Genomic DNA, 27,172 nt, shown 5'->3' with positions numbered 1-27,172 from the left:
ATATTTGATCTCATTAATACAATTCTAAATATATCACCCTTGTTTAACTAGGAATAAGTGGTATGGTTTGACTTCTAAGTCAATATTAATATGAGCTGAATTATGCACAGGCTTAAAAATAAGAAACTAAGAGCACGAAAGTGAAATACCTTGACATGCACACAGAGACAGAGAGTCCGCTCTAATGATGTGTCTAACAATCTGCCTACATGACCATTAGGCAGCTCTAGCGCATGGGCAACCCGTGGTATTCCAGTGGCACTTAGCAGCAGTGCAGCGCCAAGCACCAATGGTTTATTTCATACTGTGTGTCGTGGGTGTTGATGGCTGTTAGCGACCGTGTTTCATGGTTTATTCTCTCTGAGGAACACTTCATGAGATGTGGACACAAGGACTGCAGACAGCCTCTGAAAGCCTTGGTCATGTCTGAATGTGCTGCTCAATGTAGCTGAGCAGAAAACACATCAGAGGATAGTTTGTAATCTGTGTTAACCACAAATGTCTTTCCCATATGTCATATTTATTTAGGCAGTCCACCAAGATTTTTTCCTATTTTGCAGCTTCTTTCAATGCTCAGTTCTGTTTCAGCCATTTTCCAAATGCAAAACACACTACACAATTATACTCCGGACCCCTGGAAATTACTTGAATGGCAGATATATTCAATGTAATTTATAGTGTGCAATAGTACTTCTATTTAGTGCAGTACTAACATCAAAAACTTGCTTTGCAGTACCAACAGATCAGGGGTTTAACCATTACCTTAAGCAATGGTAAACAAATACAAGAGTCAACCACAGATCTGAACCAAATCCGGTGTGAAATTTGACGGAAAATCAATACAACTGTGAAAAAGAAAACCATTCAAAGCAACGCTTCTTTTTTATAGATGTATGAAGAGAACTGGATGAGTCGATGAAGGCGGCACCCCATTTATTCCTATCAAAGTTACTCAGTGGCTCATGAAGCAAAAAAAGTTTGACCTTCTCGTATAAAATGACCTGGATCTTCCAGTGATCCTAAGCATTGATTGGTCCATAGAGCAAACTCAGTAATCTTTCCTTTAACCCCGCCTACTTCCATCTCTTCTCAGCCTCGTTCTTGGGAACCATGGAAGGAGAAATAACTCTGTTCTGCTATTGGTACATCTTACAACCTCGAAGCCTGACGCTCTTCAGGGGTGCTTGGTTTTCTTCTAAATCGCTAGTTTAAAGTCTTGTTCAATACAGCATGATGTTTATTAAGTCAATTATTGTCCCAGTTACAGTCAAATAGAGGATCAACCAGATTGTTTTTTTGGACATGACTGCCTTGTGATTAACAGCTTGGTACCATGGCGTATTCCGGTCTGGAAAATGCTTAAAATGTTGAATTCAGTGTTTGGTTATATTCAGTTCCAGCCTCTTGTGTCATGTCTGGTTCCAAAAACACAAAATGGTGGCTAAAAACAAGTTGGCTGAGGCCAAAAAACAATATGGCTATGGCCAAATTGCCCAACTCAAGGCTTCAAAACTTGCAACATTATTTTAAAATGTGGATTGGACCACAAACCGCACTACAAATTTAGAGTAAGAGTAACTTACCATTAAATCCACTTCTTTGAGTTCGTATGATATCCTGCGAAAAATTACTCCTCGTTTCTTGTGCATTTCCTTGTAAAAACCTGCTACATGTGTCAATTTCCATTTGTTATATGCATATGGTCTTTTGAAAATTAACTTATTCGTCTTCACAGGGAACTCAGTTAGGTTTAGGCAACTAAACTAGTTAGTTTGGTTTAGGCAAAAAAACCCTCTTAGTTATGTTTAGGAAAGGTCAGTCGTTTGGGTTCAAATAACCATGGAAGTGCCGTAACTGAAGTACACCACTTACGTGACATTAAACATCAACGCTTGCTTGATGTAAATAAGTGTTCTTATGGTGTTTTTGGCAAACAGCACCAGGTGTATTACTACCTTTTCTGGACTTGAGGAGGGCCCGGCCTGATTTGCATGTAGTCAGGAAAACCACGACAGATTTGTGAGCTGGCTAACAAAGATGCATATATTAAGCAAAGAGAAAATTGAGATGTCTTAAATCTGATCTGGATTCTATGAGAATACATGACACTTGTAGTTATTTTGCTTCCATCTGTGTGTGTGTTCATTTTGTTCCTTTTAGTTGCGGTCCGTGTCGTGTTCACATTGACTTATCACAGATGAACCATGCTCTATAAACATGAAGGCACATGGAATGACTCATTAATTGACAGTTTTGGTGATTGTCGTCCAGTCCAGCACCATCAGCATTACATGGACCCACATGGAAAATTATTGAGAATAACAGCAGATAAGCTGCACTTTACTTTATAAGTCCAGACCGTAACTGGACCTCATTGGATGTTAAAAATGATTTGAAGGCTTAAAGTCATGCATATTTAAGATATTTGAGTGACCGTTGGGTGCCATCTCAGGTCTCTTATGATGCCTCACCACCTCCACCGACCATCCACCTCTTTGCCCATTTTTGGATTAGCTATGAGGTAGGCTGTGTCATCACTGCCAAGATGGCTACAGCCGGAGCCGCCCACTTTGAGCTTCACAATGGCTCTTCAGAAACCTATGGATGACGTCACGGAGACTACGTCTACCACGACTTGTACTGTGTAGTCTATATGTACAAGCTATGTGGATCATAACAAGCCAAGTACCTTGTTATCGTTGCAAGACCTTCCTTGGCAAGTAGACAAACTCTGACTGTTAGATAAAACATGATGTTGAAAGAGACATTTCATCTAATTTGATCATTAAATTAAAGGGTGTTTGTTATTGCTACTAGCTTACATTTTTTGTAAAACAAAAAAAGTCAATGATCATAGTGTACTTCCCGAAGTAGGACATTTTGATACCTTAGAAACCAGGTAAAATGAACATACTTAGTGGCCATTATAGTGTGTTCACTTATCAGTGTACAGCCAGTGAGGGCTCAGTTTTCTCTTGCTTACTCTGCTAAACTGAAGGTTAATTGTCCGTATGTTCAGGGTCAATCCTCCTCGCTCCTGCTCTTCCTCTATTGTAAAGCTAACATCCTCAAATTCCCCTCTCTTTTTATTTCTCCCTTTCTCTTTTCATTCTCTGTAGCTTTCATGAGGCTTCTTTCAGGCACCACATTGTGCTCAGACCCTCATTCTTTGCCCAGTATTTTATTCCGGCCCTGCTTTGCAGCTCCCTCGGCATGAGAATGATGATTGGAAATTTTCAAAAGACACAGAGAATCTGGAGCTCATCTCATCTCAGATCTTTTGTCTTCTGTCTTATTGGGCACTAAAACCTTCACACTCTCTATTAACCACAGCCTGGGATGAGATTTGTTTTTAACTCTAGAATTAACAACATATGATTACTGGTAGTATGTTCCTGGGTTACCAGTTGTTGCTAACCACGACAGTGTGTACAGTCAGAATTACTGCATTCTGCTCTCTCAGGCCATTTTCCTCTCCAGTCACTGAATTGCAAATTACTATAGAGCTCACAACACAACATGGATCGCAATGCAAGTGTTTTGATTTGATTTATTGCCCCGGTCTTCAGCTGTTGGCAATAACGCAGCCACATCAATAATACCTGTGTGTTCAGCAAAAAGCGACAAGTTAATTAGTAGAAGAAATGATGAAACTTCCAGGATTAAAAAAATAAAAAAGCACAATTAAGGGGACCCAGGGTAAATCTATATGGATGTTTCTTTTTGTTTCCAAATGAAACATGACACATTCTTAAAGATAAAACTTGAGATGGATTTAATGTTTTTTTTCCAGTTGTCATTGGTTACAATGTGGTGCTGAGTCACAGCTACTTGTCAGCTTGATTTTGGTAGATGGGAAGCCAGTGAGGGAACATGTCTGGCTTTATGTTTGCCACTTGCTGATTTCCGAGCCGCGTTGAAAAGACATTATACACCTTGGGATATTTTATTTTGTGCTCAGATAAGATACGATAAAAATGTATTTATCGTTTGCACCAAATTGTGTCTTGCATCACATACTGAAAACAACATAAAAACACAAACTTAAAACAATGCAAAAAAAAAAGAACCATGTAATTGTAATTGAGCCTTGTGGCCACCAATCATCTATATTAGTAAGGATTTCTATCAACACCCCGAGGAAAACCCAGTGAGTGTGTTTTAACATTAATACGCCCAAAAAAAGGCATTACATTTGTGGCTTGGTGTGAGTTTGCTGGAACTAAGCACATGGGCTTCCCCCTGTTTTTACCGTTTTACAGATTTAGTTTTTTATCATGTTGATCTATGGGAAAATGTTTTTTGGCCAGCATGGGATTTCTATAGTTGCATTACTGCACCTGCCGACTTGGGCAAATTGCAAATAATTACAAATATTGTGTCACTGTATTTGTGTTTTTTTCATTATACTTTTATTCTCATTTTGTTATGTTCTGTGTAGTTTGATGATGTTTTGAGTTTGAGTTTTGGAATACCAGCGACCGCCTTTCCAACAAAATTACATCAATCGGTCAGTTCTGTAAAGCGTTAACTGACTGACTTGTGTATGTGATATGCATGTTGCTTAATGACTCAAAGGACTTCTGTATGCCCCCTACAAAACTAATTAACATACACAACATTACTTGAAAAGACCTTTCAATACGTTCTATTCCGTGTTCTTAATGTCAGAACAAGTGACAAATATTGCTTTTCTTGCCCATAAGTGCACTCTCTACAAGCTTTACACAACTTTAGTCGTTAAGTTGCAAATATCTTTGTTATTGGTAAACTGACCAAATAACCAGAATTACTTTACAGATCTAAAAATGATGCTTATTTTTTCAATGACAAAATGCTGCTGACACTCCACATCAATATAGATTTATAAGCACGTTTCAGACTTTGTAGTTTCTTGACGAAACAAAAAGAATTGTATCATTTCTGATACCTCTGACAAAATGTTGACACTGCAATGACACAGGTAACTTCTGGACTACTGGACTCAAAGAATGGAGATTTACTCACTGTTTTCACCCAGTTCACTTTATGCAGAGTTCAATCTGACCGAAGTTGTAGAAAGCCTTTTGTGGATCCAGAGTGAGCTGTTTGAAGCCTCAAGTGATGTCATTTGAGACGGTGTTGATGTGGGGCTGAAGCCTACAAGTCTGTAGATGAAGAAAATCTATGGTTGTTAGAATGAATTGAGTTAACCAAAACCTCTGTAGCCCTCTCATCTCTGCTGCACACTAGAGGCTCCAGGTTACATTAGATGCTTCTAGCTTTACAAACCAGAATCATGAGGTTGTAGAGTGTTTTAAATATCAACGATTATATATCAGATTCTGCTACATTAATTTTGATCTTATTTATACATAAGAGTCTGGCAATGTTATACAAGGGCAATGGCGAATAGGTGGATTACTCTTCTAGGTGATGTTGGGATTGACTTCTCATTCAGGAAATAGTGATGTTTTACATATAATAATATAAAATAATAGAGGTAAAAAAAATACACAGCTTGGCTGCACTTAGTGCAAGAACACTGATAGATGTTGACTACAGGAACTTTTTTGATAATAACCCATACAGAATGTTGGAGAAATGAGTCCTAAAACTCGGACAAGCATTTTTGCACTTCTAGTTCCCTCGTCTCGAAGTCAACAGGTTTTTTAAATGGGTTTTTGATTAGATGTCTGGAATAAGGTCTGTATTAACACATGCTTAAGAGACTTTAATGTTTTGTTCAAGACATAAAGTATGTCACTACATACCCCACACGTCAATTTAGAAACTTTCACAAGTCTTAAAAAAGTCGGTTGCTAACAAATGAGGCTATTAAAAGGCATCACTAGAACACTTGTAAACCTTTAATTTAGTGGTGCTGACGTAAAGTTGTGTTACAATGGTGTATTTTCTTTAAAGCCTAAAGCTAAAATTAGCTTTTTACTTCTGTCGATTGCAGCTTCAAAAGTCATAAAAGTGTAACTATCGTTAACGTCTGTTTGCCACCAAACTTATTTTCTGCAATAATCCAAAATTAAAAAAAAACATTGAGTTTTTGCGAGGGAACCAGGGCGTTGCTGACTTCTGGGGTTGGCCTACAAAATACACTTCATCCTCGCAAAACTCTATTAAGAAGAAGTATAATTCACAATTTGTGGAAAGCTCTTGTTAGCCCATTCTATATCCTGTCCTGTCTGCTTCCTGACACGGCAGAGAAATGAAAGAAGTGAAAAGAAATCACATGTTGAATATTAAACTTTTTATATCTTACCAAAGTAAAAAATGTCTTCGCTACTGACTGCGAGCAGTCATGCTGTGAACCCAGATTTAAGGCCCGCCCTACTTTTTGTGGATGAAAATCCTTAGTTTTGCTTATTTAAACATGTTAACCTCTTTGAGGGACTGATTAAAAGCCTTTAGCCAGTCGGCATTTTCATAATGATGTACTGAACTCCTGCTGTCTTTCCTGAGAAAAAAAATCTCTCTTTTAAGCACCTGCTAAGAAGTAGAGACGTAGTTAAAAACGTTTTTGTTTATTTACACTCATGTTATATCCATCCTGTAGTCCTTACTTTTGATTCAGTTTCTCTCTGGAACCGACGACATGAACCTTCATAATGGGTCTGGGATGGTAGTAGAGATAGCTTTATCCGTGTTGACAGCTAGTCACTCAGAGAGCATGTTTGATTGTTTTCAGACAGTTTACTGTACATGACACACTAACACACACACTGTGACACATCCTGTGGCCAGTGACCTGTGACAAAACAGCTAAGCCATCGAAAGGACAACATGACAGTGTTTCATACCAGCTTGTGGAAAGCTAAAGGTCAAAAGGCCAAGAGATAATAAAAGAATAAGAGAAAAGGGGCAGGAGGAGTTTGTAATATTTTGCTTAAGAGAAACAAATCCGTAAAACACCATTTGGTTCCACAGTGCTGGGTGTTGGTATTGTAAACCAGCAGCTGTCCAGCAGCTTTTAATGGGCTTTTGTGGATTGTCATATTCCGATCAACGTAAAACGACCCCATGCCTCATCCTCATGATCAGGGCCAATGAATCCAACGACGTCCTTCATAATGCTTAAGGAGGCGTGTTTCTACTTTTAACCAGAAATATGGGCTTTTTTTTAGGCATGCATCTATACTCCAGCTTTGCTCACTATTGGCTTGTTGGCTTGTGTACAACGCACAGAGCTGGTCGTAAATAGGAAAGACGTCTTGTGTCACAAAGTGGCGTAAAAACCTCTATTGTGACACATACTCCGAATGCGTTGTATACATTTCCAAAAAGGCTCCTAAAACCGGAATATTATCGGCATGTCTCCAAGCCTTAGTCGGATAATGCTCCATTTAGAATAAGGCCTAATTCAAAATATCCAAACAGAATATGATGTTTACATGAGTCATATCAAACTGTTATATGGTCAAATTTGGAAAAATAGCAGAATATGAGTGCATGTAAATGTAGTCAATCATTTTCTACATGAGACAGAATGATTTCAGCAACAACCGATTTGGTAGCTCTCTCAAATGTGAAGTTTGCAGCAACTTTCAAGTGATCAGGTAGCGAGTTCCAGGACTTTCATTATCCAGAGGCTTCAGTAAAGAATGTATGTCTGGACTGAATAGTATAGACAGAGACGGTGCTGCTTGCCTCGCCCAGCAGTCTCCCCTGCCTGGGGGGCAACCAGCTGGCTGTCTGGCCGGTAGTCAGGTATCTGCAAGGCCTGTGCTGGCCACGGTGCTGGCCGTGTTTACCAGATGCACCTTCCCTCAGGTGAACGCACTGCAGCTGGCAGCTCCTGGATCCAGCAGACCCACTGGCTCTTGGCCCGAAACATGCTGGATGGCGCCTGGGCCTGAGAACTGCACAGATAAACATGTCCGTATGCGCCGCATATAGAGCCCACCCACTGGACAAGACAAACAATGAGTACAGATAAATAGCCACCGACTGCACACTTTATGCTCTGTGAATGTCATATGTTATTACTGCAAGCAGCTGGGATAAAGACACCCCAGTTATTCAATGGTGTAACATTCTTTTTAACATTAATGTATCAATATCAGTAGCTTCAGGGACAGAGTGGTGGGAATTCCCAGAACATCTTTTATTTAATTCAAGCAGACTATTACGCACAAAACCGGAACAGCTATTCTAGAATAGACATTGACAGAATGCTTCATCTGCTGAATTGACTTTGAAAAGCTTAAAGTGCCAATTTCAAAGATTTGCATTTGAATAAACGTCACTACCTATCACTGAATGAGGTGGTACAATGGTGACTGAGCGTATTGCCCACTGATCAAAGTATCGCAATATTTATATATTTGCAGTATCACAAACTGGTGATATTACGAAAACAAATTCAGTTTGACTTTTTTTCTCCATCATATGAACACAACAAATGGAGCTACCAACACAATTCTGAAACCTTGAAACTCATGTATCAACAACAGTACTCCAGACTGCTAAACTCTAGGCACAATTCCATTGTTTTCAATGAAATAGAAATTCCACATTAATCGGGACTGAAGTCTAAAAGACTAAGTGAAATAATTTTCTTTTTCTCCCAGTTTTAATTTTGACTTTTGGTTTATTCTTGTTATATGGCAAATATATGAAAAAAAAATGAGCATCAGAGTAGTTTTACATCAAATCCTTGTCTTTTCTCTTCTGCAAAAAAGTTTAAAATGATTGATGACTTATCCATCACAAATCAAATTAGATTTCTGTACTTTGGGCGACTGGATTGCCACAGTCATATAACCGTTTGTGGATTGTAGAAGCTAACAGAGAAATATGGAGTGAGACTGGAAGAAATGTGTATTTTGGCAAAAAACATTTTCATTTCCAAAACAATATGTCTGAGGTCTAATTCAATCTAATGAAACTTTTTCGTTCTTTTTGAACTATTTCAGCTGGTACTGTGTCACTGCTGCGCGGTAGATGTAGATGAACGTCTACCGCATAACATGAAAACGTCCGGCAGCGTTTTGCTGGTTGGCGTGTGCCAGCAGGGAGCTCAGGCACTGGCAGCATGAAGGGAGGCCTGGCTCCGTTGCATGTTTTCTTGTAAATAAATAAATAGTCATTTGAAATGACCACATGGTAAAACCTACCTTTGTATAATTCTGTGTGAATTCAATACTCTATTATTAAGAATTTAGTGCAAAGGGAACAGAGTTTCAAGTAAAATGATTGAAATGGATAAAAAATATAGGCCTCACCTGTGTCTTATCTAAACAAAGGGGAAGGCAAATGTAATATAAATCAAAGACAGCTGATAATTGCATTTTAAAGAAAAAGTGTCAGAAATAAAGGCCCATTTTTATGTATACATACATATCTTTGTCTGAATCAACTGCATGTCAGTTGTATAAAGCCTCTCTAGCCTCACATATTTGGTGTCCCTGTAATGATGCAATGAAACTATATATTCAAAATATGAACATTAGACATTTTTATATAATTTGATGATAAATCGTCATATCAGAATCAGAATCAGAATCAGCTTTATTGGCCATATATGTGTATTCATACAAGGATTGACTCCGGTTTCTTCCGCTCAGTAGTACACAGAAAGAGACCAATAAACAAAAAACAAGGAGATCCAAGAATCACAAAGGATAAACATTAAACTATTTTGTACACATGAAATATAAAATGCAAAAGTATATAAATATGAACATAAAACAAAAAAACAACGACGATGAAATCTCACCCAATTCAGATCATTAATGAAGTGGAAAACAACTATTTGCTACGTAAAGATAAAGTGGAGTAACGTGAGCAGAGAATGAAGTGGTTTTCCCTCTGTGCTTCGCCTTGCTATTTCTACATAGCCGGGTCGGCTGCTCGTGCTATCAGTGCGTGTTGGTGCATGTGAGCGTGCCTCACTCCCTAGCTCACAGCCATCATAGTATTGATGTTGTTTTCTACAAATTTCTACATGTGCAAGGACTGTATATCAGTGAGGATTAAGCTGGAAGATGGAAAAAAGACTATTTCCCTCAAAGCAACTGCATCTCAAGTGCTTTGTCTTCTGTTTTTATGTTCGTTTTTTAATCAATTCTATTGAATCCACTGTGAGAAAAGGGACTTTACCAGATCCTCTTCATAAGCAGTCACATTACCATAAATCCATTCCAACATAATCCTCACCCCCCACCGTCCTGGGATATTCTTCAGTATGAGAAGGCCATCTCACCTGTTTGAATAGGAAATGATTGCTGAGTGTATCTGCCTCACGGAGCAAAGTGCTCTCTGAGTTTAACCCTTGAGGCTAAAGATAGAATCCCTCAGACCCTCTTCAGCTCGGCCAAGTGGGCTGTTAACTTCAGTCAGCTTCTGTTTGTTTCTTCCCTTTTGATTTTCCTCAAGTCTAATGTAGAACACGTTCTCTCTTCGACTTGGTTATATTTAACAGTCTACTTAGTGCACAGTTGGGTCTGGATGTAATACATTTCCTTGAATGTTACAGTTGTCCAGATAAACTCTTTATTAATTCATTTGCAACTGTGAAATCCAAAGTGTGGTGGCTAATGATACTTGCAAATTTGGGCATTTGGTTTTGCTACAGCTGTTGCCATCTTTGATGTGTACGGTTACCATGGTTACATGTTTTTTTCTCGTCTATGAAGAAGTAAGCGGAAAAGGCACTGTTTACCATTAGTTAAAAGATTGTAAAAAAACAACAACAGAATGACTCTCGTCACTAGATGCAGTACTCATGTATAAACAGACACTCGCTCACTTACTGCGGTTCTTGCTCACTGGTCATTATTGCAACTACCGGAGCTCTCCACTGCAGAGCAGCATGGTCATTCGGAATACTTTTGCACTCACTAGGGATGGGCAATAGGTTACACAACATTTGGCTTTGATCCAATACAGATAATATAAAGCAGCTTATATACTACAGTATTTAGGGTAGAACCATGATTTAGAATGTGAATGCATCGTTAACTAGCTACTCAGACTAGGTTTTCATTACCACCGGATAACTTGAAAAATGCATTTTCTAGTTTTCCCATTTCCTTTATCACATGCATGTTAAAACACAGGACAGTTTGAATGGTAAATGACAACAGTTCAAATGTGTGAATCACATCATAGCAGAAGCAGGTAAGCAGAGTGTGTCCATACAATGACACAGGTCCCTTTCTTTGTATCAGTACCATTTAAACATGTATGGATAGACAAAACGAGACAATAGATTGATAGCATGGCCAACTCATTGTAATGCAGCATTCATTTCTGTGCACATTACATTACATTACAGTCATTTAGCAGACGCTTTTCTCCAAAGCGACTTACAGTCAGTAGTATGTTACATATCATTCACCCATTCACACACTGATGACAGGCTACCATCAAGGTGCCACCATCAGACTCTAACTAACATTCATCATCCAGTCCACACCGATGGCAAGCCTTCGGGAGCAACTTGGGGTTAAGTGTCTTGCCCAAGGACACATCGACTGCCGAAGCCGGGTATCGAACCACCGACCCTCTGATTGGAGAACTACCTTGCTCTCCACTATGCCACAGCCGCCCCACAATGGTGCTTTAGGCTAGTTGCTAAGATAAGCAGGCTAACGTTCACCATCTTAGTTTAGTTTGTTAGCATCAATGTTGGTCAGTAACGCAAATTAGAAGTGTCAGGGTTTACAAATCCCAAAACGGTAATTATATGACAGTTATTAATCCAATTGACAATGTTTTTTTTATGCCAGGTAAGTATATTTCACGATGACGTGAACAAGAGAAAACGCGGAATGCAATTTCACTTTGCACCAAGTTACAAGGTTACAATACATTATCTTGAGATCTGTACAAAATTTCACTGCAATCCACCCCCAATAGTAGTGGCACATTTCCTCCCCCAAAAAATTAAATGTCAACCTCAGGGTTGCATTAAATGATAATTCAGAGGATCACCAAGGTCAGTAGGATTTGTCCTGATGGGAATATGAATGTCTGAACTTTCATATAAGTGCATTAGTTTTTGAGATGTTTCATTTTGAACCACAAATGTTAATCTCATGGTATCGGTAGAAGACAAGTTGATTGATCACCTATACAGGGAACCATGAATTTCTGTAAAAAACATCCTAGAATACTAATACGATATTTCAGCTTAGTGTACCGGTCGACTGACTTATCAACAGACCAACAAGAAAGAAAAGAGATGTATACAAAACAAATACAATTCTTTAAAAAAGAAAATAAATATATTTTTTATTAAATATATATTTTATATCCGGTGGTTACAGTTAAAACTTGTGCCAAGAGCAGAAGTAGTTCAACCTAATCACTGTTCAAATCAAATGTATAATTTTTCAGCTTTAATCTTAAACCATTCAGAATAATTTCTTGATTTAAATACTTTTGGCCTGTTTGTGACATACCTAACAGTACAGGTATATTCACCTTATGTGTAAGGCTCTTTCGTTATGGTGTTGAGAGATGCACTCTGAGGCAGTTCAATTCAAACTAATTGGTAGCGAAACCTTATTTTCTAAGTATCGATCGTGTGGGCAAGCCACAAAATGCAAAAACCTCAGCAAGATGGATTTGCTGTCACGTCTTACAGTAGAAATCAGGCAATCAATGTCACATACGTCCACCGAGGCCCGTATGAGCTTAATTCCACTCATCTGCGCTAAATACTGAAAACCCTTGGGTTCATCAATCATCAATTCAGGGAGCATTCTTTAGTTAATAGTCAAGTCTTTAACCTATGAACAACCAATGCATTTATCTTGGTGAGCAAACAGAGAATCCCTCTATTTGTCAGAGGGTGGGGATGGGAACAATATGTTTTACCTTGATCCCTGTATTGTCTTTCTCGCTAAGCTTACATCACTATAATTCCCAATTTGGAGCTGTCTGCTGTCACAATTTTATATTGAAGCTTGCAGCAGAGATTGATCTCTCTAAGCCCCCATGGAATGCATTTGATTGGTCAATTTTGTGGAAGATGACATACTTGAATGTAAAAGTCAATATTTCCTGAATTGATATAGATGATATAGATGAGTAATATCTCATGACGCATCCTTTCACCTGATACAGAAGTACGTCTCTGTATTGACTGGGCCGGTTCAAGCCTTTTTAGGCCCTTAAACGGAGACCTCCTTCCCACCCACCGGCTTGAATTTCCACACAATTATTTAACTTTATACACAATACATTCACGAAGGTGAACCTAGTGGCAGTGTGGCTGTGAATTACTTAACAGAAAACCATCATGTAAGCCTTTGTTGTAGTGCCTTCACCTATGAACAGTGTGGACTGCTTTGATATAAGGTGTGTATATGCAATCTGGTCTCATTCCCATGGCGTCAAATACAGACACTTTGTCAAGGCTCTTGGCGTCTGATACCAACGCACAAGACACCCTTAAGCGTCTGTATGAGATGCACAGGGCTTTTAAGTAACTTCAATGTAAACCCATACGCTCAGAGCAACGTGCGCAAAGTAGTATTAAGAGTGACAAAGTCGGTGTAGGGTGGAGGAACGAGGTGGATGGGTGGGTCAAACATCCCATGAGTTTCACCCGCTGTGCGTGTCCCGGTTGTAATCAAAAGTCAATAGTGCCAAATTTCAAGTTACAAAAGTACTTTACGTGAAATCTTTGAGTTATGTCACATATGCACATATTTTTTCATGCCTAAACCTTATGCGTCACCAAGGGGTCCTGTCAAAGTGTCCGTATGTGACGAGTTTGGAATGGGAACGGTTTGATTCATCAGGTTTTCGGAAATTTGTGGATTTAAAGTTGTTATTGTTTCATTTCACCAATTCAAGGAGTGTCCTTTTAAAGGTGTTTCACGTTTGGTTTCTGATAAAATTTTTGCTCAGGTTGATGGTCGGAGGAGCTATGCTGAGAATTCAAAGGTGCTCTGTGGCGTATTTGACCCCCGGTGGCATTACGGGGAAATGTTGGAGTCTTGGTTGTGTGTCGTACTCAACTAACACCCAGACAAGGAACACATGAATGACATAATGCACACTCCTACTTTTTATGCTGTTTCACTTATGAACAGTTGGAGAGAGTAATTATTTCCTTGATAATTTAATGGTTAAAAAAGAACAGCTACATGTAAGAATAAGAAAACATATATTCATTATTAAATGATTTTGAACAGTTTTATTCTGTATATTTCTTGAATTGTATGCCTACCTGAATACACATTTCAATTTTTTTAAGTCTTCTGCCCTGATGACAAAAGACTATTGGTTACACTAGTGATGTATTGGAATTCATTAATTCATTCATTAATTTAATAACAATAACTTTATTAACCTATAATTAGTGCCAAATAAAATTTTCTGAAAACTCAAAGTCAAAGAGATATGTGGCAAACCAAATATTTTTTTTCTCTCTTCCCCAGGTTACAAGTGCCCACGCCTCAAAGTCGGAAATTGTCAAGTCGGGAAGCCCCAAATCCACACTTAAGCATATATGGACAGGAAGCAGTAAGGACATGTCAATCAGTAGGCTGCTGTCACAGACTCTACATGGCAAAGAGAACAGCACAGCCTTGGACCTTCGCTATGATACTCCTGAGCCCTACTCTGAGCAGGACCTGTGGGACTGGCTGAGGAACACCACAGACTTGCAGGACTCGCGGTCACGCGCTAAACGGCGGCCAATGGTTAAGACGGGGAAGTTCAAGAAGATGTTCGGCTGGGGGGACTTCCACTCTAACATCAAGACAGTCAAACTAAACCTGCTGATCACCGGTAAGATCGTGGATCACGGAAACGGCACCTTCAGCGTCTACTTCCGCCACAACTCCACAGGCCAGGGCAACGTGTCCGTCAGCCTGGTCCCTCCAACCAAGATAGTGGAGTTTGATGTGGCGGCACAGCAGTCCGTCATCGACGCCAAGGACTCAAAGTCCTTCAACTGCCGCATAGAGTACGAGAAGGTGGAGAAGGGTGCCAAGAACACACTCTGCAACTTCGACCCGTCCAAGACCTGCTACCAGGAGCAGACTCAGAGCCACGTCTCCTGGCTCTGCTCCAAACCTTTTAAAGTCATCTGCATCTTCATTTCCTTCTACAGCACCGACTACAAACTGGTGCAGAAAGTGTGCCCAGACTATAATTACCACAGTGACACTCCCTACTTCCCTTCCGGCTGATGTTCCCATATTATTGTCTCACATACAGAAAAGTGGACGAGTGGAGCACAGACTGGGGCTTCTACCCATCCCAGAGAAATGTGTATGTTAGCCGTACTGTCCCTAACCATTTTCATACCACAGAGTCAGCCATCCTAACTGATTCCCCAATTTAATATTCAGTATTTTGCTGAGAGAGCAGTAACTTTTAAGTTAAAAGGGGGCATATAAGACTGTGAAGTGCTTAAAATGACCTGAAAAACTCTGTGATTACAATGATAATTAGCAGTTAGAATTTTTTTCCTGAATTATGTTTTTGTCACTGGTGTGTAAATAGCAGGGCTTTTAGGTCCTTTTGGGATCACTTTTACACTCTGCCCTTTGTTGTTTGTTTTAAGTTTAGTTCACACTTCTTTTCAAACTAGATGTTTCTAACTTTGTTTTCCTCCTTTAGCATATAACTCTGAACAACAATATATGGACTGTTCACCCCTGCTGTGCTATTTACGCTCTGCAGTTTATCCTGTATTACTGGAAATAAAATAAAATAATTCCTCATCTAAAAAGAATTTAAAAAAAAACCTCTGACCTTTTTAATAAACCTGCAAGGCAGCTGAGCAGGACAGTGAAGATTTGAATGTGCGTTTGATGCTTTTAGCGATGTAAGGTGGTCTAACCTATGTAGGGGTAGATCTGAGCAGGCCTCCCTATCAAGTTGGGAGAGAAAATGCGTTAATGCGCTCGGACACTGTGACACTGTCAAACTTCAGCTGTTGCCAGTGTTCCTGTTAGTACAGCCAGATGTTGAGTATGTTGGGTGATTGGCTCGTTCTCAGCTAATTGAATGTCTGGTTGCCTGATCGATTGATCAGTGGGTCGTTTGTGGGAGATGGGGCTTGCTCATTGTCACTTAATATATCAAATGTAATGTATTGAATTCTATATCTTAGACCCTAATTTGTATGAATGGTTTGTATTGTACATAGAATATCCCAATTGCGCTGCTTCTGTACATACCCCCACATGAGCTGTGTGTTCACCCCATACCTGCTAAGTCCTCTTGTTCACTCCATTTATGCCCGTTCTTGGTTCCTCTAACAAAGAAAATGATGTTGCTGCCCTAGGTGTGAATTTCTTGAATTCAGCAATCCTGTACAGAAGCTGTAAAACTGACTAAATATATTAAAAGTATTCATTGAAATTTTCTTTATTTGGTGGGGGAGGGAGGTTGGGGTCGGAGATGTATATATGAATTAAATAACACAGTAAATTGAATGCTGGTATGTGTGGGTTCTTTCTATGTTTCTTGCTCCAATAATGAGTAAGTAATGAGGAGTTGAAGTCTGGTGACATGTCACTATGCCTGTCAGCTGTTTGAAGCTGCTAACATAAGGAGCCAGTGTGTAGTAGACCAATGTACTGAATTACATCAAAGTTATGGATAGTAAAAAAAAACGTATTACATGTACAACTTCATTTTGATCTGAGCAACTATTAGTTGGCAGGAGGTCAGGGTGGTTTAATGGTTCAAACAACACAGGACTTTCACCCAGGAGGTTTGCTGTTTGGGTCCAGTGTAAAACAATACTTTTACCATACTTTTGTTAAGTCACTTACATACTTAACTAATGCCATATATGTAAGTAGGTAACAAACTAACTTACTTTGACCCAAACCATGATATTTTCCCTTAACCTTACCATTTAGTTTTGTTGGCTAAACCTAAAGTCCCTTTGTTTCAATTCACAACGTTAAGTTTTATTTCCACAATGGTGGGTGCAGTTTTTCCGTCTGAAGGATCAGAATGGTATTGATACCCACTGATAATGCCCATTTAATTATTTGATAACATACAAAATCTAATTTTATGTCTTCAGCAGTGTCCTCTGTGTTAATTGGGTGGGGGTGACACCCTGAGAACCCCCGCATTTCACACACTGCTATCTCTAAACAGGAACATTTTTATTAAATGATTCTACAAAAAGTTTTAATACTCTTCCCACATTTTAAAAGGCTTTACAATAAATGTGCAAAGCAAGTGACGTATGCTAATGATTAGTAAAATAACATAATCAAATTTAAGGTGTAGTAAGGGTAAGGCCACTTAAATGGTGGAAGGGACACGAAGTTGTAACAAGGTTACAAGTTTGCGCCTATGGTAAATAAGTAAAGCTTCATTTATTATGTACTTTTTGAACACAAAATGATTCACACACATACACAGTAAAAATGTAAATGGATTAGGTAAAACAGATTACAATAATAAACACAGAACAATGAGAGACAGCCCAAACAAACAAAACATATGTCATGTATGTGATGGGATCCATTAAAAGCCTTGCCTATAAAGAATGTTTTTAGAAGCCGCTTAAAGATCCAGTATGCAGGATTTGGTGGCATCTAGTCGTTTGGTTGCAGATTGCAGCCAACTGAATACCCTTCCACTTACTCCTCCCTTTACAGGACTTGGATAACATGAGCAATCAAGTTAAAAACTGTGGTTACGCCCTTCACCTCTTTCAGAGGCCATCCTTAGCATTACAACACTACTTTAGGAGCAACGGAAGTCAGATGGCGGCTGGTGGTTCCTCGGTTTTGCACTCTGAGGCTCACATTACTGCAGTTTCACAATGTTGGAAAACTACGTTGGCCTTTAGGAATAATAAAGGCCAACACAAAGGCCTTTGCACATTTAATGTGAAAGGCCCTCTCTAAAGCCATTGTTTGTATTGTCAGAGGGTTTGGACTTTAACAGCAAAAGCCCATTTGGCAGTTGGAGTCGGGGATGGGATAAAAGACCGAAATTTGAGGATCAAAGTGGTCGAGAGGTAGAAAGAGTAACAAGGAAATCAAAAATGTAACTTAGGGGAACAGTGCCATATATATAATTATTAGGATCCTATAATTCATTCTGAATTTCATATAACCTTTGGGGGACGCGAGTACAGAGATAATGTGGGGTCGATGGCAGCTGTATTTTGAACCAACTGTAAGCAATTAGAAGCAGCTTGACTGAGGCAAAAGAAACAACAACACATTGTTGGGCACAAAACTCCTCACCTTTACATTCTGTCTTGCTACCTGAAGGACACTACTTCATAGACTGGCACAGAACATTGCCATTGGACCTAATTGTGCTCTATAGATTATTTGGATAGGAATGTAATTGCTACTGTAGGGATAGAGGGCTGGACTGCACTGCTTGAGTAATGTCAGAAAATTCATACTGTACCTGTAACACTGTACCGTCCCTGTATCAGACATAATCTTATCATAGAATAAGTAAACAATCTAAAGAAATAAAGTTATAAGTTAAATTCTCAAGACCCAAAACTGATCACAATCACCTGTTGTTCTCAATCTCTGTCTTTTTGAGCTCTTGTTGCTGCTTTACCTAAGAAATTCGACTTTCACCAACGCAAGTGAAATCGGTTAGCAACAAGCACCTCTGAAACCTACAGAAAGAAAAGACTCATACAGTTACAATTAAACTGTGGTTCATCAGAACTGGGGCTTTCTTATTTTTGTAGTGGATATTACTAATGGAGGCTGCACGGTGGTGTAGTGGTTAGCACTGTCGCCTCACAGCAAGAGGGGCCGGGGTTCAATTCCCGGGCTGGACAACCTTCTGTGTGGAGTTTGCATGTTCTCCCTGTGTCAGCATGGGTTCTCTCCGGGTTCTCCGGCTTCCTCCCACAGTCCAAAGACATGCAGCTTAGGTGCATTGAAGACTCTAAATTGCCCGTAGGTGTGGATGTGAGTGTGAATGGTTGTTTGTCTCTATATGTCAGCCCTGCGACAGACTGGCGACCTGTCCAGGGTGTACCCTGCCTTCGCCCATTGACAGCTGAGATCGGCTCCAGCACCCCTGCGACCCTTAACTGGATAAGCAGGTTACGGAAAATGGATGGATGGATGGATATTACTAATGGAAAGAGCTACGGAAATAAAACCCATGTTACATTAAACCACATTTTTCCCTTGAAGCTCTACACACTTAATTCTGAAATGATCCTCATTGAGGTCTTATAAGGATTGTTCCAATGCTAACAACAGTTTTGGAATCAGTCAGTGTCAGACTGCAACACTGAACAAAACCAAGATCAGCAAACAAATGCTGGAAAACATTCGCCCCCAAAAAAAGCAATTTCAGAGAAAAGCAGACAGAAAGATTTACAATATGCGATGTCGACTGACACAGCAGTCAGAACAGGTTGAAAAGAAAAAGATGGAAGCTAAAGCCAACAGATCACAGTGTAAAAGGGAACCACCAGATCACCTGGCAACCGAGACAGAAGACAATGAATATAGGGAACAACATTGTTCCTGTAAAGTCGAGTAGGTCTGTTACAATGATTAAAAGGCAAATTAGCTAATGATGTGCTAACGCACTCTGCTAATGTTTGCTTCAATGGTTTTTAGATAGAAGCGTAACATTTCAGAAACATCTCTTTCAGACCTCTGCGGTCCTTTAAGGTGTAGGGCTTGCTATCTATTAAAGTTAAATAGTCTGCTCTAAGTAGTTCACTTTGCACTCATTCATGATTCATTATATGATATTGCATTTTAAATGTGTTTCAATTGTGCAATGAACTGGCTACATCAATGCAATCAAAAGTAATTTTCACTAGTACAAATTATTTTACCACTATGTAAAATTTTGTTTTTCTTTAGGCTGAAGAAATTACTTGGTATGTGATGTAAAACAAATGATGCAGTCTCCATATTTCTGATGAGTATAGTGTGCAAACAGAGTGTATGTAAACAGTCTGTGGAAAGCGTCACATTGCCTCTACAGTGAAAGGGACCCAGAACACATAAGCTCTGTGCCTGAATATGATTATTTCTTGGCGCCTCTTCTGTTTTCGCACCATGTGTGATCGAGCAGATTTCCTAATAATCGAGTGTGCCAGAAAGTTGGACACATAGAGGTGAACTTGTATTTCAGTCCCTGGGAGATGTGGAGATTGGGATGCAAGACTGATAGCGTCTGTTCTGGGACTTCACAGTGGCACCTGCCATCGAATCCTCAGACTCGGCAGTTAGGATCAGCAGTCGGCTTTAAACAGATTAGGGGCTCTGGGGGAGGGAAATCCGCTGCCTTTAGCTGGCTCACAACTTATCAGTAATTAAGTGGATGCCAGGTTTGTGTGTTCATTGGCGGTCCGCAGGGTGCTTTTATAGCTGTCCTCATTAAAGAGCTGCCTTCAAAAGTTTGCCCTCAATGCTCAGTTTTAACAAGCCAGTAGGGGTTTCATAGTATATGGATAAATAGCATCAGTTTAGAAGCAAACATATAACAAAACAATTCCTGTTAATTCTAAATGTAGCATGAAAGTAGTTTTTTTTTACTTCACAGCAGCCTCATAGACTCTGGCATAGAGGAGGTGCATTTTGATATTGTTTTTATGCTGACCCAAAGGGGATTTATATTTCTCATGGACATATAATATCTTTTAATTATGTATAACATAATAAAGATGAACTATAGCTGATGGAAACTATCAGTGAAATAAAGGATATAATGTAAAGACTGGCTGATACACATCACAGAACAGCTGTTACATAAGAAAAGTACTCTGATAACAAAAATGCCAAGTAACTAATGAAGCCTTTATTCTCGATGTGATCCTACAGACACATTCAAAATATGAATCTTTTTTGTCTGATGATTTTTTTTTTACAAATCTGAACTAAAGTTTCATGAGGTTAATACATAAAAGTGGTTATTTCCGTAGCTGTTAAAATAGCATTTAAGGGCCAGTGTTTAGCATTTTTTGGGTATCTATAAGCAGAAATATATATTTTATAACTATGTTTTTATTAGTATATAATCACCACGAGTCCTTTAAATCTACATTGGGAGCAATGTTGCACTGCCATGTTACTAAAGTAGCCCAGAACAGACAAACAAAACACTTGCTCAAGCGAGGGTCTTCGCGTTGTTACGTTATCTGAATGTCACCATAGCTCTCCAACATGCTTGTTAATTGCGATGGCGTGAGCCGCAGAGTGCAAATCTGTGGTACCACCATGGAAGTCCATCTCGCGTGTTTTTAAAGTAGTGTTATCATGGTAAGGATGGCCTCTGGCCTGTGGTTGCTATCTGCAACCACACCACTCAATGCCACAAAATCTTACTCACCCCTTTTATCAACCCATTCATAATGATAGAGACATAAATGTTCTGTGGCTTAATTTTAGTTTTAGTTTATATTTGCCAAAAGAGCACACATCAGCAACATTAGCACATCAACTAAATCCCCCCAAATGACATTCCATTGGCATTAATTTCGTCCTGAGCAACACGAAAAAAACTGAGAAATTGTGTACATGAACAGCAATAGATTGCATTTCGTGAAAATTTCACGACCTGCAATGATACTGGGCTACAATGCACCTGTCATGACATAGTTGTGTCACACACCCAATTCAAGGCTACTCAAGGTCAGAAATACCAGTCAAATTGAATAAACACGAGGGGCAGATTTTACTGTTCCCAAACAGCTATAGATTCACTACGATATTAAGATATAAATAAAATTAAAAATGTATTATGTTTTTATTCTAAGTCATGTATACCCCAATATCAGGGATATGCTCTATGCCTCATTCTGTCACAATTCTCACTCACTCACTCCTCAACTTCTTCTGAATCAGTGTATGGACGTTCACTGTTTTAGTTAAACCAACCAGATCTGCACACCTATTATGTTGCTGCTGTCAAACTTTAGATCTGTTCTTTTCTATGTTATGATGGGGTCTAATCAATGATTGTTTACATTTCTCATCCTGTTGTGCATATGTCCTTTGAAATATTAGGTCACTAAAAAGGAAGTGTCTCCTGATTGAACTTACAGTGTACTTCTACTTCAGAGGAAAACATTGTAGTACTACATATACCTGACAGATAAATTACACTGGTCATACATAGCAATATGATATAATATGATGCATTATTATTATTAATTAAACTATCCAGCATCAATTTGGAATTGAAAGCTCAACATTGAACAGACGTTGAGTAGCTGTAAGTGCATTCTGCTGATAATGCCTCTCTTTCACTTTATACTTAAAGTAAAAAATGTAAAATGTTTTACTGTGTGGTAATAGGAGTTTTACTATAAATGGTTTATAGTTTTACTTCAGAAAGAAAGTTTGAGTGCTGTTAATAAAAGCTGTTAGTATGTAATTACATTTTGAATGTGTTTTCAAAGTAACCAGTAACCATTTAGATTCCCAATATGTGGTCAGTTAATTCTAATAGTTGTTTGGAAAATTGCTCTGATCGTTTTCGGAGATGTGAGCTGCTAAGGGTAAGCCATGGAATGAACAGTCTGTTGGTAAAACCATATTCATTTTTTTATTTAAAAGGCAGAATGCAGTACATACTGATTGAGAATGTAGTTGGCAGTAGGCCTACATTAGGATAAAATAAAAAAAACAGTAAAGGGACTTACTAGCTGAGTTATTTTGCTGGCGACAATGTTATTAGTGTTGTAAATTACTATGGCAACAACTAAGACAATTTGACCTGCAATGGCAGAGTGGTGCCTGTAGACTATCTGCTGGTGCTCACTGACTCCAGGGAAGTTCAAAATAGATAAATTATCCAGCATTCATGTAGCATAAACTGGCTATATCCAGCATCCAGCAGCCAAAGTAAACTGCCGTCATTGAGCCGCTGTTGGCCCACTGCAGACAACATTCTAGACTGCAGAGCCCTGAAGCCCCAACCCCCCTGCTACAAAGAGCCCTGTCCACTTGTTTATTAATATTGAACATGTATCGTGTCCAAACTGCACCAAATTCTACAAAGCAATCATTGGGGTTGATGTATTGTCGTAGATTATGGCATTTTTGGGAGTTAACGATCGTACATCGTACAGGATCAGCTGTAAAGCTGTGATGCTTAAAATGTTCTTAATTTTCCAAATGTGTAGTTTATACGCCTGACAAGAAAATAGCTATTTACTATTTGGGGTAGTTAAAATGATTTAAAAAACGTAACTTTATAATAAATATTACATAATTAAATGATGTAATTTGCTCCGTCAAAATAGTTCCATTTGCTGTTATTTGGCAATATACTTGTGCATTTTTGCCAATATGAATGCTAAAATGAAAGAGATATAACTCAGTTTATCCACTATAAAAACCTAATTATGTAAGTAAGTAGACTTGGGATATAATCTGCCAAGACATACAGTCTGAGCCACTCTCTGTGTGACCTTTATTTTAATTTGCCTAATCTGACAAAATGAACGTTTTCCTCTGTTCAAATTCTTCAGGATTAAGAACTAAAATTAAAAGAAACATGTATTTAGTATTGGTTCTACCACAGGAACATTCTAACCCCCTTCCTCTCCATCCATCAGCACGTAATATCATTTCATGTCCATATTTCCCGGCACAGGATGTGTCCCACTCAGCTGTATGATGAATGCCTGTAATAACTGCAGATCTGATATGCAGCCTGGCGTCCCTGTGGTCACGATAAGGGGTCTTCCCATGGGAAGACATATCAGTGAAATCAGGGCATCAGAACAATGAGTTTGGGTTCCTGCCCACATTAAGCCATCTTTGCCAATCCCATCCTGACCTAAACCCCGCTTCTGCCCAAACAGAATTTCTGCTATAATCAAAATTGGAATGGAAAAAGGACCTTGCATGCCTCTGGGATATTTTTCCATTAACCATTTTGACACATGACTGACTGTGGGGGATTATTGGTTTTTGAAGAACTATTAACAGCTGTACATTTGCATTTTAATACAGTTCTCCTCAACTTACTAATGCAATTTGCTTCTCAGCTTTGTTGCCACCCCATTCCTTCAGCATTTCAGACTAACCACAAAAAGCCCTCCAGCTTCAATCATTTTAATTGCCATAAATATAATTTTCTTATTAATCACTTCTGAATCTTCACAATTAAGACACCTGCCATTACAACTATTCCCCAAACTGTTGCTCAACACTTCCTGCAAGTTTTTGGATGATCCACATTGAATTTATAGTGGTAAAGAAAGGTTCATCTTGGGAAACACAAGATGTTTCCTTCAGTTTGTTGTTCTGGCTTTTTTTTGTTTTTAGAGAAACTGCTGAAGAGTTTTTCAGGAACAGAAACATTTTAAAAGTAACTTTCATTCCAAGACACTTTAACAGGGGCATACCAATTCACCAGTGCTAAACTAAACACCAATATAATTACAGAAAAAAATATCAAATTTCTGTTTGATAGAAGTCCCTTAAGGCCTCTTTACCACAGTAAAACATCTGGTCAGCTCTTGACCCTTGTGACAGAGAGACAAGCTTTCTCCACATCTGCATTTTCCTCTGCATCTGTCATATTTGTTCTCAGCAGGAGCGTGTCTGCCTTCTGTCTTTAGCAGAACACATTAGTCATTGAGCAAGAACATGACGCAGGAGAATTTGCATGACATTTTTAAAGGGCAAATGTAAACTGAAGGTGTCCTTTTTATTTCTACTTTCTGGCATTTTGTGAATTGTACATTTAGTACCAAAAAATAATTTGATAGATCAAGTCTGAAAGGAGAAGCTTTCAATGACAACCTATAGAAAAAAAACATTGGTGTCATCTAGCACCAGCAATGGCTTTTTGAAGCTTGAGTCCAGTTCCAATATCCACCCTGAGCACATGCGATCGGTGTAAAGGGACAGCTTTTGCCCATCAAACTTCTGCCCAATACATATTTGAGCTGTCCCATTCATTTCAAATGAAAACCATACAATGGATAAATTCCAGCATGCTTTTCCTGTTTAAGTGAAATCTCCGGTTTCGGCTGATGGTCAGGGTTCTCCGTTTTTTTAACTTTGACCATGAATGTGCGCAAAGTGTGAATGAATGTGCAAGGTCAACCAATTCAAACATTGATTCACATGTATGTGTGTGTTATCATTTTTTTAAATGCAGTGTCACAACAGCAAACCTGATTGATTTGCTCAATATTTATTATTGCCCATGTTGAAATAATGACATCATCCTTTTCTCAGAGATGAGTGCTGGGAAATTTCATTGAATGAAATGCTAATGTGGCCAAACAGATCGGGCAGAAATGTAATGTACTTTAATTAGTGTAAAATCCCATGAAAATAAAAGTTATTGTAAATGGTAAATGGATTTTGACAATACTTGTTATCCCTCGTTCACACCCAGGCAGGGTGCAACCATGCAAGGTGCCACCTGCCCATCAGAACTAGCCATTCATACCCATTAATATATCGCAGGCACAGTCTACGGGAGCAATTTGGGGTTAGGTGCCTTGCCCAAGGACACATTGACATGGATTAGCCGATTGAACCACTGATCCTCTGATTGAGCAGAGTGCAGTTGTGGGCTTAAAAGCCTAAACAATAAGCTCAAAGAGACACCTTTCACATGTCAAAATCACTCAAAATATATTTTCTTTATTTTTGATGTACAATTAAAACTTTCTTTAGTTTGTGTTGACAACATTCCATGAACCTCTGTTGTGACGGAAAAGATAAAGTCACATGGTAGTTAATCTGACATTGGATGCTGAACTGTCTTTTATTACCACCATTGTGTAGCATTTTATGGACGTTTCTCTAAAACTCAGCACAAAAGTTTGGGATCTTGACTGGACTATAATGTTCTGTGGGTTTGAACAGTGCTGGAACATCAATTTGTACAGTGATGGCTGGAAAGACAAAGGGATTTTCGCTTACAGCGAGCGTTGAACACCTTTAAGTACCTATTATGTTTTGACATAATCATTATACATACCATATGATAGCCATATAATAGGGGCACATCAGTGTGAATCACCTGAATTAATGCATCTTGACAAACTTCATCAAACATATAACCCCCTCCCACTCCCATTCCCAAATTCCATTAGACCTACATCAGTGAGTCTGAAATGACACAGAGATAAAGGTTACCCTCATATTTAATGATACACATTTCCCAAGGGACTCAAGAGTGCTTTCAAGACAGCTATTAGGGCCTCTCAATGGGTGTTTGTTATCCTTATTAAAAGTTCAATAACACTATGGAAAACAATTTCATTAATACTGATTATTTGAAAGAGCACTGCCTCAGGGCTTTGGAAAATGTCTTATGAAACATGTAGCATTTTAATCTGAGATAATTAATTACCTGCTGAAATACACACCCCTCTTTGCCGCATCCCTTCCCAGCCTTATCTTTTTGACCTTCTGGTCTCTCCGACTTTTTTTCCGTTATTTAAACACACTTCCTGCCATAACTACGGCAAACTGCTCCACTTTATAAACTTTCTGGCTGATGAAGTATCAGGCTCTATTGGTGGTTGGGGGGGGGGGAATAAAGTCGGATGCAGGGCAGGTCACTTTCTCCACACATCAATATGACCTCAGGGGTCAGGCTTAAGTGTTTGGTAATAGGGGGATTGTACACATGTGCTATGGATATACTTACTTACTTTTTACTTGTAGTGAAATACCATTCAATTAAATCTGAGTTTATGGTCTGCTAAGCCCATAAAAAGATACATGATGCCGCACTCACACTCTGCAGGCAGACATAGCAGCAGAAAAAGTGAAATTGTAATACATAAAACTAACTAAAGTGCAAATGCTTGACTATAGCTACAATTTAAATCTTCGACATGGATCAGTTTTCAGTATCAGTGGATCAATGTCAAATCAATGGTTATACACTGGTACAATTTCTATAATTAGCTGCATTGCTATTTGCTGCTTTATAGTATGGCAACAACACTATTCACACATTTTCCCCTTTATGCAGAAATCTCAAAATAACACACAAAAACTATGCCTTGCTTGTGCCCTGTAAAGAAGCCAATATTCTGGTTTTGAAACTAGTCAGTCTGTAGCATCAGCACATCTAATTTATATTAATTTTAAGGAATTTGGAATATGGGCATTTTCAAAAAGCTGCTGTTTGTGCCTGGTTCATCAGTTCAATGGATGCATTGTCCCTACTTGGCAGCAGCTCTACTTTTATAGACATTTAAATTTACTATACATTATGTTTGCTATATTATTGGCAAAATATTACT

General features: G+C 38.8%; 1 protein-coding gene across 1 annotated transcript in view; it reads left to right on the top strand.

The window, feature by feature from the left end:
• nxph1 (neurexophilin 1) overlaps positions 1-15,146 on the top strand; it is a 48,597-nt gene extending 33,451 nt beyond the window's left edge. Inside the window, exon 2 of the mRNA XM_054606520.1 lies at positions 14,391-15,146. Coding sequence (XP_054462495.1) covers positions 14,391-15,146 — 756 coding nt within the window. The remainder of the gene's footprint in view (positions 1-14,390) is intronic.
• The last annotated feature ends 12,026 nt before the right edge of the window (positions 15,147-27,172 follow it).

This window comes from Anoplopoma fimbria, chromosome 10 (assembly GCF_027596085.1).
Source record: "Anoplopoma fimbria isolate UVic2021 breed Golden Eagle Sablefish chromosome 10, Afim_UVic_2022, whole genome shotgun sequence".
NCBI lineage: Eukaryota > Metazoa > Chordata > Actinopteri > Perciformes > Anoplopomatidae > Anoplopoma > Anoplopoma fimbria.
The sequence above is the reverse complement of the archived record's forward strand: the minus strand, read 5'-3'. Positions and strand labels throughout refer to the sequence as shown.